The 15075-nt window shown below is 41.0% G+C and overlaps 1 protein-coding gene across 11 annotated transcripts in view; it reads left to right on the top strand.

Annotated features, from left to right (window-relative positions):
* Nucleotides 1–15075, top strand: part of TNRC6B (trinucleotide repeat containing adaptor 6B) — a 275182-nt gene that overhangs the window by 112476 nt on the left and 147631 nt on the right. Inside the window, exon 1 of one of the 11 annotated variants that reach the window (XM_032267137.1) lies at nucleotides 9925–11214. The exons of 9 other annotated variants lie outside the window; for them this stretch is intronic. In XM_032267137.1, coding sequence (XP_032123028.1) covers nucleotides 11210–11214 — 5 coding nt within the window. In that variant the 5' untranslated portion in view covers nucleotides 9925–11209. Of the gene's footprint in view, nucleotides 1–9924; nucleotides 11215–15075 lie in introns of those variants that run through there. One more of the 11 variants, XM_032267142.1, reaches the window with a different exon arrangement.

The raw sequence follows: 15075 nt of genomic DNA on the forward strand, positions 1-15075 counted from the left end.
GAGAAGTGCTGAGCAACAGGGGGGAAAGCCCCTTATAAAACCATCAGATCTTGTGAGAACTCACTCGCTATCACGAGAATAGCATGAAAGTGACCACCCCTGTGATTCAATTACCTCCCACTGGGTCCCTCCCACAACACATAGGGATTATGGGAACTACAATTCAAGATGAGATTTGGGTGGGGACACAGCCAAACCATATCAGCCAGTTATCAGTTATTATTATTATTATTGCAGAAAATGCCTTTCTAGTCAAATCTGAGCCTTTTCTTTGCTCTAAGGGCCTCCCTAAGGTGCTGTTAGCCTATATGCATATTTTCACTGCTACCCAAAGGAACTTCTGCTCCTGCCAGGGGCTCTGCTGAAGATCTTCCATGCAAGTCTGGTTTCCTTCTCCCTTAAATGTCTGTGGTCAGGCAAAGAAATCCTTCTTTCTGACCAGCTGCAAATCTGGCTTTTGTGGGAATACTTTTTAAGAAAAAGCAAATTAATTTCAAAGACAAAATTAGGCTCAAAAGTGAATATTTATTTACAAAGAGGAGATAAATCACAAAAATGGAAACTTTAAAAAGTTGACAAGAAATACCACAAAATTCAGAAAAACAACATAATATTTGTATTAATTGGTTGCCTAACACATGGCTGTGAAACATTTTCCCCTACATTTTTTGGCCATGCTATACTCTTTGATCATCCTCCCTATTCTGTGATATTTTCTTTTTTTTCTTTTTTCTTTTTTTTTTTTTTGAGACGGAGTCTCACTCATGTTACCCAGGCTGGAATGCAATGGCGCGATCTCGGCTCACCGCAACCTCCGCCTCCTGGGTTCAGGCAATTCTCCTGCCTCAGCCTCCTGAGTAGCTGGGACTACAGGCACGCGCCACCATGCTCAGCCAATTTTTTCTAGTTTTAGTAGAGACGGGGTTTCACCATGTTGACCAGGATGGTCTCGATCTCTTGACCTCGTGATCCACCCGCCTCTGCCTCCCAAAGTGCTGGGATTACAGGCCTGAGCCACCGCGCCCGGCTCTGTGATATTTTCTAAAAAGAGAATAGGTAAATAATTCAGCACTTCCTATAGCATAGTTGACCAAAATATGGTTTTTGTTACTAATTAGATAAGTTCCATTCACCCTCACAACTTGTTATTGGTGACATCATATAAATTTGTAAAATTGTTGGCTGGGCGCAGTCGCTCATGCCTGTAATCCCAACACTTTGGGAGGCTGAGGCAGGCAGATCACAAGTTCAGGAGTTCAAGACCAGCCTGACCAACATGGTAAAACCCCGTCTCTACTAAAAATAAAAGAATTAGCCAGGATGATGGATGGCATGCACCTGTAATCCCAGCTGCTCAGGAGGCTGAAGCAGGAGAATTGCTTGAACCCAGGAATCTGAGATTGCATTGAGCCGAGGTTGTCCCACTGCACTCCAGCCTCGGTGACAGAGCAAGACTCCATCTCAAAAAAAAAAAAAGTTGTTAGCAATTTTGGGAAAACCTCAATCTTTTATATATACACTATGAAATTGCAAAGCTTCACCTTTTCTCATACATTGACTAATCTGAAATAGCCTTTGAATTGAAATATGTATATCACAACATAATGTGGCTCTGCACGATTCTGTTGTGATACAGAGTGAGCTGACCCAGTAACAGCTATTTGTACATTGATGGTTAACATTATCTCAACCATACGCAGTTTTATGAAAACTACATAAATTTAGTTTATTCCATTAAACCCAAAACAAAGGTATCCTCAACTGAAGGTCTCCTTGGGGGGAATCTACAGAATGCCTGAAATCACCCTTAAGTCCACTGACACAAGGGGAACCATAATGGGAAAAAAGTTGGTATGGAAGGTCAAATACTATTAATATGATTCCATTTATCTGAAGTACTTAGAGCAGTCAGTTTAGAGACAGAAAGTAGAATGGTGGTTGCCAGGAGATAGGGAAGGGGAAAAAAAGGAAGTTGTTGTTTAATGTGAACAGAATTTCAGCTTTGCAAGATGAAAACGTTCTGGAGATCTGTTGCATAGCAGAGTGAATATACATAACACTACTGAACTTATACACTTAAAAATGGTTAAGATGATCAATTTTATGTGATTTTTACCACAATACAAATTATCTGGCCAGGCGTTGTGGCCATGGTGGCGCATGCCTGTCATCCTAGCTACTTGGGAGGCTGAGTTTGAGACAGGAGGATTGCTTGAACCTGGCCGTTTGAGGCTGCAGTGAGCCGTGATTGTGCCACTGCACTCTAGCCAGGGCAACAGAGTGAGACCTTGCAAAAAACAACAGCAAAAATATAGTAACCAAAAAATAAGGAATCATTAGGCATTTTGTTAGGATCCGTCCTAGAGCTTTAGGAGGGACCCATGAAAATGAGGGGGCCTGCAGCTTTAACTTCACTAGCTTCAGAGCAAAGCAAATCTGTTTCAGCCATTCTGTTCCTATCTGTTGAAACCCAACTGAAGTAAGCTGTAGTGTCTCCATTTTCAAACTCCCCTCTCTTAGAGCACAACCATACAGTTAATAATTTATCTTACACTTTTTGTTGATTGCCTCATGCATATGTCTTATCTCTCAACTGTAGGATAAATGTCTTCTTTTACAACTTGAAAGTACCTAGGTTCATAGTATTCATCCGTTCATTTCTTTGTTTATTTGTTCATTCATTCAGCAGATATTAATTGAATTTCTCTTCTGTGCTAGACCCAGAAATAAAATCTACATACCCTGCCCTCTTAAGGGTTCATTGTTTAGAGACAGAAACGCCAAGTAAGTGGTTAATAACAGGCTATGAACGTGCTACTTTAGAGATATGTATGAGGTGCCTTGGAGCACAGATGGGTGTACTCAGCTCAGCCTGGAGTGTCAAGAAAGGCTTCCTCCAAATGCAGATTTAATTTTTGAGGTTCAATGCTAAGGAATTTCAGAAAAAACATTCCTTAAAAGGCCTGCTGGCATTCTAACTTAGAATAATAGTATAAATGTTAACATTCAAATTTGTAACCAAATCCAGAGATTGTTGAATTCAGGTCACATTGGAGATCCTCAAGTAGTTTTGGCTATTATTTCTATCTTCTGACTTTGCTGGGAGTAAGAATAGCAGAAAGGCTTAGCTCTCCCATTGACATTTTTTCTTGTCAGCCGTCCTCCTTGCCATGGTTTGGTAGTACTAAAGTTGGTAAAACTTGGAAAAGTCTTTGCCTTTTCTAGGTTCTCTACATGGCAAACTCCTACTCATTCTTTGAGACTCAGTTCAAACTCTCACCTCCTCCCCTGTGAGATCTTTTCTGATTCTCCCAGCAGTTACCCTTTTTCTTTTTTTTTTTTTCATTTCTCATATAGACTTATTTCTCAGTAGCAGTTACCCTTTTTATTCCCATAGCATAGCCATGTTATATCTCTATTTATACTTTCATTATGATACTTTGCTATGTTTTAATTATGGATTTACATGCTTCTCTGTCCTTGGAGGTGTTATTAATCCTTTTTGTATGCCCTGGGCCTGGTCCTAGCACAGTAACTGCTACACAGTAGGTGCCGTGCAACAAATAATGGTTGTTGACTTCACGAATGAATGGTGAGTCCAGAGTTTGGAGTCTTATTTTTGAATAAATTGATTGGCCCTACAATATTTCATGGTCACAAGATTACATGCTTAACAAGTATCAGTTATCCAAGTATCAGTTATCTTACAATAGAATCACTTCTACCTTCAAAATATACTGTGTACTTACAAACTTCCCTCCACCTCTACTACCCAGCTGGTTCTAGCCGCCCTCTCTCACCTAGATGGCCACAGAGGCTTTCCAACTTGTTTTCCTGCTTCTCTTGATCCTTGTTAGTGTATTCTGCATACAGAAGCCAGGATGAGCTTCTGGATATACAAATCTGATTGTGTGTCTACCAAAGTGGTTTTAAGACCTCCAAGGGTCCTTGGCATGCTTGCTTTAGGAGGTTTTGAGTGCTTCATCTCATGTTTACAGGAAAAATTAAAAGTTACCCACATCCTGTATTAAATATGTAGACACATCCCATATTAAATATGTGGATTTATCTTATTTATTTTGCCATCACATTTTAAAAGAATTTTCATAATTCTGCTTCTGAAATTCTTTGGCTACGAGTAAATAATTTAAATCGTTTAAGTATCTAAGACTTCTTAACAGTTAACATATTTAGGGTCTGGGCATGGTGGTTCATGCCTGTAATCCTCCCAGCACTTTGGGAGGCCGAGGCGGGAGGATTGCTTGAGCCCAGCAGTTGTAGACCAGCCTGAGCAACATGGTGAAACACTGTCTACAAAAAAATTGAAAGAATAGTTGTATGTGGTGGCACACACCTCTAGTCTCAGCTACGTGGGATGCTGAGGCAGGAGAATCACTTGAACCTGACAGGCTGAGGCTGTGGTAAGCCATGTTTGTGTTACTGCATTCTAGCATGGGCAACAGAGCAAGACCCTATCTCAAAAGGAAAAAATATATATATATGTGTCTGTGTGTGTGTGTGTGTGTGTGTGTGTGTGTGTGTGTGTGTATGGTTAAGAAGTTTTGCAAAATGAGAATTGTCTTCAAATGTGATGAATATTTTATAAACGCTATTTTTTTTTATGGAGTCTCTCTCTGTTGCCCAGGCTGGAGTGCAGTGGCACGATCTCGGTTCACTGCAACCTCTGCCTTCCAGGTTCAAGTGATTCTCCTGCCTCAGCCTCCCAAGTAGCTGGGACTACAGATATGTCCCACCATGCCCAACTAATTTTTAGTATTTTTAGTAGAGACAGTGTTTCACCGTGTTAGCCAGGATGGTCTTGATCTCCTGACCTCGTGACCCACCTGCCTTAGCCTCCCAAAGTGCTGGGATTACAGGCGTAAGCCACCATGCTCGGTCATAAATGCTAAATTTAACAATGAATGGGACTGCTTAGTGGTTATATTTAAAGGACATTTAAGCATTTATTAATTTTTGTGGTTACAATTTCTTTGTTTGTATTTTGAACTCGCATTTTTTTCAGATCCCAAACTTTTTTCTGTCTCTGAAAATGGCGCTGTTCATTGTCCTGCTGAAAACTATTCTGTGACTTTCCACTATTCCTAAAGTGAAATCCTTACTATGGCCTGCAGGACTCAGTATGATCTAGCTCTTCCTATCTCTTGAGATTCATTTCATGCCTCTATCCCCTGCTCACAAGTCCTAGCCTCCTGATCATCCCTCTTGTTCATGGACCACTCAGACATTTGCTTTTCAACTCAGCTTAAATGTCACTCCTGAGAAAAGCCTTCCCTAACCACCTTATCTGAAGTGAGCCTCTCTCAGTTATTCTATATCCTGTCAAACTGCTTATTCCCTTCTCAGTGAATTCCTTTTCCTATGAGGATGTCAGCTCCATATAGATGAGAACCTTCTGGTTCCCTGTTGCATTCCTACCATTTAACACAAAGTCTGATGGGGAAAGTACTTAGTATGTATTTATTGAACAAATGAAGATTAATGTTAATAGCTAGTTTAACTGTCTTTCTATGGTTGTAATTTAGCCATCCTTGTATTGTTGGTGTAGTATTGTTGGTGTAAACCCTACATGCTCATAATGAATTATTCTCTTAAAACTACTCAATTCTATCTCATAATATTTTACTCAGTATTTTTGCATCTGTCTTCACAAGTGAAGATTAGTTTAGTTTTATTTTTGTACCATCTTAGTCCAAATGTGTATCAGGAATATGTTTTCCTCATTGAAGAAAGTAGGAAGCTTTTCCTTTTATCCTTAATACCTCCTGGAACAGTAGGGATAATATGGAAATTATCCGTTCAATGAGAGTTAAATAGCATTCACCTAGAAAATTGGGCTTGCTGTCGTTTTAATGGCTCGTTCTTTGAAGATCTTAGAGATTTCTGTTATGGGTTGTTTCCCCTAATTTTTCTTGAGTTGATTTTGGTAACTTCTGTTTTCTTTGACTGTCATCCATCTTATTTAATCTTCAAGTTTATTTATGTAATGTTACATATAATTCTAGCAAGATTTAAAAGATTTTCTCTAAATCTGCAGTTACATTATCCTCTTTCTCAGCCCTAATGTTTGTGACTTCTCTCTCTCTCTCTCTCTCTCTTTTTTTAAATAGAGACAGGATTTCACCGTGTTGGCCAGGCTGTTCTCAAACTCCTGACCTCAGGTGATTCCCCCCACCTCGCCCCACAAAGTGCTGGGATTACAGGTGTGAGCCACCAAGCCCCACCCTTCTCTCTTTTAATTGATCCGATTTTCGAAAGTATTATCTACATGTGTTTAATTTTTAAAAATAATAGTTTTTGGTTTTATTAATTCAGTTTACACATTTTTTGGGGGTGGGCTGTTACTTTATATTTGTGCCCCAAAACAAAACAAAACTAAAACCGATATCTATATCTGTATATCTGTGCCAGTAGTATACATACAGGCACATATATATAATCCATCGCTGAGGCTGGAGTACAGTGGCGCGATCTTGGCTCACTCTAGCCTCAACTTCCCAGGCTCAAGTGATCCTCCCACCTCAGCCTCCGGAATAGCTAGGGCCACAGGCATGCCCCACCAAGCCCAGCTAATTTTTTTATTTTTTTTATAGAGGCAAGGTCTCCCGCTATGTTTTTTGCCCAGTCTCAAACAACTGGGCTTAAGCGATCCTCCCACTTTGGCCTCCCAAAGTGCTGGGATTGCAAGCATGAGCCCACCACCACAGCCAGCCTTTCTTTTATATTTATTCTTTTTTGGGGTTTATTAACTCTTTTTCTACATTTTTGAACATTTATTTAAGTAAGACATTCTCATCTGTTGCCCAGGCTGAGGTGCAGTGGCATGATCTCAGCTCACTGCAACCTCCATCTCCCAGGTTCAAGTAATTCTTCTGCCTCAGCCTCCTAAGTAGCTGGAATTACCAGCATGTGCCACCATGCCCCACTAATTTTTGTATTTTTAGTAGAGACAGGGTTTCACCATGTTGGCCAGGCTGGTCTTGAACTCCTAACCTCACGTGATCTGCCCACCTCGGTCTCCCAAACTGCTGGGATTACAGGTGTGAGCCACCATGCCCAGCCTTTTTCTAGATTTTTGAGTTAAATGTTCAGTTCGGTTCATTATTTTTCAATCTTGTTTTCTTCTTCTCTCTCTCTTTTTTTTTAAAGAGACAGAATTTTGCTCTCTCGCCCCAGCTGGCGTGTAGTGGTATGACCTGGGCTCAGTGCAGCTCACTGCAACCTGCAACCTCCACCTCCTGGGTTCAGGTGATTCTTGAGCCTCAGCCTCCTGAGTAGCTGGGACTACAGGCATGTGCCACCATGCCCAGCTAATTTTGGTATTTTTAGTAGAGACGGGGTTTTGAGATTTTGGCCAGGCTGGTCTCAAATTCCTGGCCTCAAGTGATCCACCCACCTCAGCCTCCCAAAGTGCCCAGCATTACAGGTGTAAGCCACCACGCCTGGCCAATCTTGTTTTCTGATAAAAATATATTGAGTAATGGTATGTAACCTCCAAAGGTGTACCAGCTTTGAAAGATAACAGTCATTTGAATGGTCTTGTTTTTTGTTTTAGAAAATAATTTTATGGCCGGGCGCGGTGGCTCAAGCCTGTAATCCCAGCACTTTGGGAGGCCGAGGCGGGTGGATCACGAGGTCAAGAGATCAAGACCATCCTGGTCAACATGGTGAAACCCCGTCTCTACTAAAACTACAAAAAAAAATTAGCTGGGCATGGTGGCGCGTGCCTGTAGTCCCAGCTACTCAGGAGGCTGAGGCAGGAGAATTGCCTGAACCCAGGACGCAGAGGTTGCGGTGAGCCGAGATCGCGCCATTTCACTCCAGTATAGGTAAGGCGAGGCTACCTACCAAAATTCTGACTAAAAAAAAAAAGAAAAGAAAATAATTTTTATTACTTTGCATCCTTACCTCTTAATAATATAATTTTAAAACATTGTCTAATTGTTAATATGAAAAAAGTATAATAAATCTATCACAGAATCTATTAGTCTGGAAGCACAAGGGAAAAATAATGTGTTTATTGTACTTGTTTCTTTTATATGAACAATTGGACTAATTGCATTAAATTTAGAGGTATTGCATAAAAAGGTGATCTGGAGGTTAAGGAAAAAATATTCAGCATATTATTTGAAATTAGAACCTATATATATGGGGTTTTTTGTTTGTTTGTTTGTTTTCTGAGACAGAGTCTGGCTCTGCTGCCCAGGCTGGAGTACAGTGGCTTGATCTTAGCTCACTGCAACCTCCACCTCCCAGGTTCAAGGAGTTCTCCTGTCTCACCTCCCGAGTAGCTGGGATTACAGTCGCCTGCCACCACGCCCAGCTAATTTTTTTGTATTTTTAGTGGACATGGGGTTTTGCCATATTAGCCAGGCTGGTCTCCAACTCCTGACCTCAAGTGATCCGCTTGCTTTGGCCTCCCAAAGTGCTGAGATTACAGGCATGAACCACCGTGCCCGGCCTTAGAACCAATATTTTATTTAAAATATGTTTGTTCTGTTTCCAAACTTTTCATACAGTTTGCTATTTTAACACAAGGCAACACAGAAACATTTGTGTACAACAATATTCTACATTGGGGAGTGGAGACTTAGCAAAGTTCAGTTTCATAAAGAAAGCATATCCATCACAAATTAAAACAAAGTAGATGTTCAGTCTCCATACGTTTTAACAAACTGAGCACGCTACAAGCAAGTAGGCTTTCAGCAACTCATCTGGAAGGTATTGGAAGGATAAAAATAGACTAAATAATCAGAATTTCCATTCTAGGAGTTTCCTGCTTTTTCCTGCATCTCAATTGTCAGCACAGGGCCTGGCTATTCCACTCAGTACTAGGCAAAGACAGTGGAAGCTTGTTGAGCCACAGCTATTCAAGCTGCCAGATCGTCCAGGCATTGGCCTCTGCCTGCCCTGAAACAGCTCCTTCCTGTCCTCATATCTGAGTGGAAAAAGCAAAGGCAGGAGACTGTATCAAGACCCAGAAGCCAGGATGACAATAAGTATGTGGGATTTTACAAGCATTCATAGGTTCCTTTTCAAGGAAAGCCGGGCTTCTAGAATCTGTCAGTCGTCTGCTGGCTGGCATGTCAGCCTGGTTTATGAGAGAAGCACACTGGGGAATCCTCCCTTTTCTGGCTTATAGAGATAGGTGGAGTCGATAGTCATAAGGCACTCTCATGTGCTTTTTAGTATTTTAGTTACTTTATTTCCTGAAGCAGTCCTTAAAACAGGTAGATGAATGCGAGTTTCTGGGAACAGTGTGACCCTCATTCCTCTAAAGTTTTTATATTCAGGTGGCAGATTTCCTCCTACTCAGCCCAGCCCTTCTGAATGGGGTCCAAGTCATTGATTCATTCATATTTATTCACGTCCTATGTGGGGTTTGGTGTGGAGCCTCACAGAGCAGTGAAGACATGGTGTTTATCCTTATTCAGTTTACAGTCTACTGGGAAGACTAATGTTAAGCACATTCTTTCGCGGATACTAAATTGCAGTTATCACCATTGCATTCTGAAGAAGCAGTAAAGGATGTTATGGGAGTTAACAGGAAGGCCTGGTCTGGACTGTGAGGGTCAAGAAGGCTTCGCAGGGCGGAGGCGAACTTTTGAGATAGCCAGGAAAAAATGAACGGAACTGCTCAAAGAAAGAAGCCAAGTGGGGCTGGGCACGGTGGCTCACTCTGGTAATCCCAGCACTTTGGGAGGCCGAGGCGGGCGGATTATGAGGTCAAGAGTTCAAGACCAGCCTGGCCAACTTGGTGAAAACCCGTCTCTACTAAAAATACAAAAATTAGCCAGGCATGGTGGCGCACGCCTGTAATCCTAGCTACTCAGGAGGTTGAGGCAGAATTGCTTGAACGCAGGATATGGGAGTTGCCCTGAGCCGAGATGGGGCCACTGCACTCCAGTCTGGGTGACAGAGCGAGACTTCATCTCAAAACTAAAAAATAAAAATAAGAAAAAAGAAGCCAGGTGCAGCGTTTCAGAGGTTAAAGAAACCAAACATACCCTCTAGTGAAGCCCAATCTCCTACAAATGAGAAAACTGGCCAGGCAGGGTAGATTAGGGACTTACTCGCTTTTAGCACTAAAGTTACACAGCCTGTGAGCTTCAGGGCTGGAGATGCAAACCGAGCTTGGGTTTCTCCAGTAGTTAGTAATGGAGATGCATATGGAAAGGAGACGGGATTAGGAGGGGTGGAAACCAGGTAGGTTTTAATTTAGTGCCTCGTCTCCCTCAGCTGCAGAGCTACTTCCTGCGTTGGGGGAGGGGATTAAAGATGACTCAGACCTGTCCTAGCCCAGAGAAACTCCGTTTGCAATGCTGTAGCATAGTTTTTATTTGGGTTTGGGGGAGGAGGTACTGAACACACATACAGGCAAAACAGTAAGTGTAGAGTTCAGAATTGGGAAACCAGTCCCTCTTCTGCAGCTGTTTAGCTGTGCGATTTGGGATAAGTCACTTAACCTTTCCGAATTTCAGTTCAGTTTATACTTTTGTGCATTTCTTTCAGTCTTTTTCTATGCATTTTAGGAGCTTCTTAGAGATCAGTTTTGCCCTATATTTCACCTCAGTCTTTCCCAAAACTAAAGCCTCTTGTTTCGTAGAGCGGTGTTTCAGCCCCTTTTACAGAGCAGTTTGCCAGCCTGTGCTTGCCCAAACATCTAGAGAATAACTAGCAAGCGAGCCAGGATAAGATCCAGGAGCTGTAAGAATCGTTAGCAACTGAGCATATTTCTATAAACCAATAAAGGTTTTTCTATTTTGTTCATCTGTTACCCTTATGCTGTTGCCACTTTCACATGCAGTGTCTGTAGGCGGAGAGTATGAGATAACAGCATTTCACAAATGAGAGTGGAAAAGGGCTGCTTCCCCTTTAAGGCAGTTTCAGCTCCAGCTCCCTCCCCTTTCCTGATTGACAAACCTACCCGAAGTCACATGATCTGCCTCTATTTGAAGGTCACAAAAAGCTGCTTCCTTTAGAGACAGAGGGGGAGAGAGAGAGCAAGAGGGAGAGTGTGTGAGAGAGAGTTAGTTCAAGCCAAAATGGCCGACAGAGTCTCTGCTGGTTTCTGAATATTTAAAATACAAAAAAACAGATAGACAAAAAGAATTCATTTTTTGGACCTTTTTTCATTTCCATTTCTACCTTGTATGCCTCAATTTGCTGGATTTAAGCACTGCTGCACTTTATGAGGTTGGTAAATATTTTCAATTTTTTTAAACCAATTGATTTATATGGATCTTGTCTAACCGTTTTCGCTGGTGGTGTTGCAAATCGACATTTGTCTAGCATGGAGACTGGCTTCAGACATTTCGTGGATCTGTGTGAATCAGACCCGTGATGTACTTTTGGTTCGGCATTTTAGAAATGGAAAAGACTTGGTAAAATATTTAGATTTTGAAGTGGTTTAATTGCACTTTTAATGTATATGCAGATTTTCATCATCGTTTCTATCTTGCAATAAATGAAGCTAAGAGTAATTGGAAATTTGCTTTTTGGAAAGAGGTTTTTAAAAAACACAGACCTCCCCCTCCCCCCTTAAATCTGCTGCAAAAATTTGCATAAATATAAATGGGTTTGCATTCTTTCGGCTGCTAAGGCCGACAAAGGATCTGGGAGGGCAAGCCCTCGAACGGGAAAGCCTTTTTCTATCTTTTTATTTTTTAAACTGGGCCTTCCTTCCTAGAGAGATGTAAAACCTAAAGTAAGACCTGATACATTTTAAACATCAGGTTGGGGGCGGGTGAACACCAGGAGGTTTGGGGTTTGTAGATTCCCCTGCTTGAAAACCTCCCAAGCAATATGTGGCTCACCCCTCTCCTTTCTGCGCGCGCTCATTTGCACTGGGTCTCTGTGTGTGTTCTCAAATGTGCAGCCAGATGCGCTTTTATTTTGATCGTGGATTCATCCAAAGGGTAGGACTGTCTTGTAAACATGATGTTTTAAAGATATGAACAGCTTTTCACCACGATTAGAAATTATTTCTTTATCAGTTCTCCTGGTGTATTAGCCTTCTTCATTCCTCACAAAATAAAATTTGTGTTTAATTTTACACAGATGCATAACTGGGCTTTTCAGCACAAATTCATCGTGTGGGTGTGTGGTTGCCTGTTTCAGCCATGTATCCACAGCGAAGTGGTCATTTAGGGTCACATGTATAAGTAGCTGTCTGTGTGATTGTTAGTAAGTGCCTGAAGTTAAATTCCATTACTCCTAATGCAGGATTCTGGAAGCCTGAGAGCAGGGAGGAAAGAAAGCTGAAAACTTGCTTTCTCAGAGCCTCCTCCCCCTATCATTGTGAGAGTGTGATGTAATGCTTCTCGGTCTGGTGGGCTGAAAGGATTGTAGTTTGTGATGTGGCGGGTAAATTGCCCCCACCCCTGGGTAAATTACTCCACCCCCCTGAGCACATCCCTGGCTCTGAGAGGCCTTGTTTTCTTTTCTCTTTTTTTCCTAATTTGTATCCTCCTGATTTATGCTGTGGCATATTGGCATGAGAAAGAGACTGCTCTTCTAAATCTGTTACAAAGTATAGTTTAGAAAAGGCATTTAAAATATGCAAATGGGTTGAATTGTCATATCCCCATCATTAAATATGTAGACGTGGATTAAAGCTAATTAAGCATAAATGGAATAATTTTGATCAGAAGGGAGCAGTGTTTTTTGTTGCTTCCTTTTTAATTAATCTAATTATGAGATGCTTACTGGGCCTGAAAGTGTTAAAAAAGATAAAGTGGAAAAAATGCTGGACCATTTTGAAAATTTGACAGTCTGGAAGAGGGTGTGTGGTGCTTTCAAAAGCTTTATTCACTGTTAAAATGGATTGGCCTCTTGTGCTGAAAATGGCCTGTTTCTTTGGGCCAATTGTGTGTAGATGAAGGGACTTTCACGCTAATTTAACAAAAAGACTTTCCATTTGAATGCATAAGATAATTAAAGTCCTCTGTCTCTAACAAGCAAGGATTTTATTATTTTAAAAAATTAATGTTGTTAGATTAGTAATGGTAATAAGTAGAGAAGTGACTGTTTAGATTCACTGTAAATTTTTTGATGATATAAATTCAGCTTTTGTAAAGAATGATTGGAAACATTACATTAAAGAGGTGGACTGGAACAAAGTTGTCTCTAAATTTTTTTTTTACGGCTTGAATTTAAAGGGAAAAAGATACAGAAATTACCTTAGTGATAGGGAGTGTTGCATTGTGGTAGACCTACAGGAAAATCAGAGCTCTGATTTTTGTTGTTGTTTTTCTGAAAATGAAAGCACTTTTTTTAGGGCTTTGCTTGCTAGACGATTCATTTTACACCTGTTTCCTAAAGTTGATCTTACTGAAGAGGAGAGAAAAACCTAGGTTTTCCATGTTGTGCCATTAGCTTGTTTTTGTGGACTGTGTAAACATATGAATGGCAGGTTAATTCAGTTTGCAGAGAGGAGGAACCGGAGCAGGATACCTGCTCTCTTAGGCAGAACAGAGAAGGATATAATGAATGCCATTTGATTCTTCAAAATGTTTTTATAAATATTATTTTCCCCCAGATAATTAAAAGGTGAGATAAATAAGACCTGGCTTCACGTATAGGAAGCGTTATGGTTCTGGTGAGTTGATAGCTCGGCTGCCATTTTGGATCTCAGATCCTGCAGAGCCAATCCTTCTGGCTCATCAACACGATGGTCATCCAGAAGGAAATGAAAACGAGTAATCAATTAAGTGTGCAGATGGATAGTATTTAATCTGTGATAGTTTTCTTTCTGTGAGTAGTGTGAATTGAAGCTTTAAAAACTTGAAAGATGTGGCTAACCTTATGAAGAGCAATATCCAGGAGTACTCGAACTTGCACGCTGTGGTTTTACTTTTTAAAAATGAGATGGCGTATGCAGAGGAAGTTTCTTATTGGAGAAAGTGAATATAATCCCTATTAACCACGCCCTCACCAATCCATATTTCCTAATGCTGGATCAACTAATGATTACAACACTACTCTGTCTCAGAAAAAAATGTCACAGGTTTATGAGTGAAACATCACAAAAATTGATAGTATTCATCAGAAGTGGTATCTCAATTTTAAAGTGTTTTTCAATCATTCCATCTGGTTCCCAGAAAGGACGATTTGGCATCTTTGATATATGGTGCAAACTCAGCTCTGCTCTTCAGGTGTGAATGGCCATTTGTTATTCTGTATGGCCACTAGGATGGTCCTTTAAAAATAAACTTCCGAACATTGAAGCAAGACTTCTAAGACCTCTCCAGATCTTCAGCTCTACAAGAGACACTGAAAAGAGTATTATGTGATAATGAGACCTTCAGGTTCTGCAGAGCAGGCTGAGCCGCTCTGGCTGTTGAGGACCACCTTGAAGAATAAGGGTAGTCCCTACCCTACCCAGCTGCTCCATGACTGAAAAGTTTGGGGGGATATTAGTTTTTTATAACTCAGATCATATAATCATTGATCATCTGCAGTTTAAGCTGGACACGGCCCTGAAGCAATGCAGATAAATGAATGTACTTTGTCCCCTTCCTCAAGGAGTACCAGTTCAGCATTATTGGTAAACAGATCGTCACAACTTGGCAGTTTACATGTATTCAGAGCAAGCTCCTGGTTACAGAAGTATCCTGATATCTGCATTAGGAGAGCTCTTATTTTAAAATTTCTTAAAGAAGCCAAATAGGCCAGTTGTGGTGGCTCACACCTGTAATTCCAGCACTCTGGGAACCCGAGGCAGGTTGATTGCTTGGGCTCAGAAGTTTGAGACCAGCCTGGGTCAACAGGGTGAAATCCTGCCCCTATAAGGAATTTAAAAAAAAAAAAAATTAGCTGGGCATGGTGGCACACGCCTATCGTCCCAGCTACTCAGGAGGCTGAGAGGTGAAAGGATAGCTTGAGCCCGTCAGATCGTCGCTGCAGGGAGCCAAGATCTCGTCACTGCATTCCAGCCTGGGAAGGAGCAAGACCCTGTCTCAATAAAGGAAAAAAAAAAAAGCCAAATAATTACCCCCTTTAATAATTTTTAGTTATTTGGATATTAGACTTCTTTTTTTTTTTTTTTTTTTTTTT

This window comes from Sapajus apella, unplaced genomic scaffold (genome assembly GCF_009761245.1).
Source record: "Sapajus apella isolate SASKATOON/1434 unplaced genomic scaffold, GSC_monkey_1.0 scaffold166, whole genome shotgun sequence".
NCBI classification, from domain to species: domain Eukaryota; kingdom Metazoa; phylum Chordata; class Mammalia; order Primates; family Cebidae; genus Sapajus; species Sapajus apella.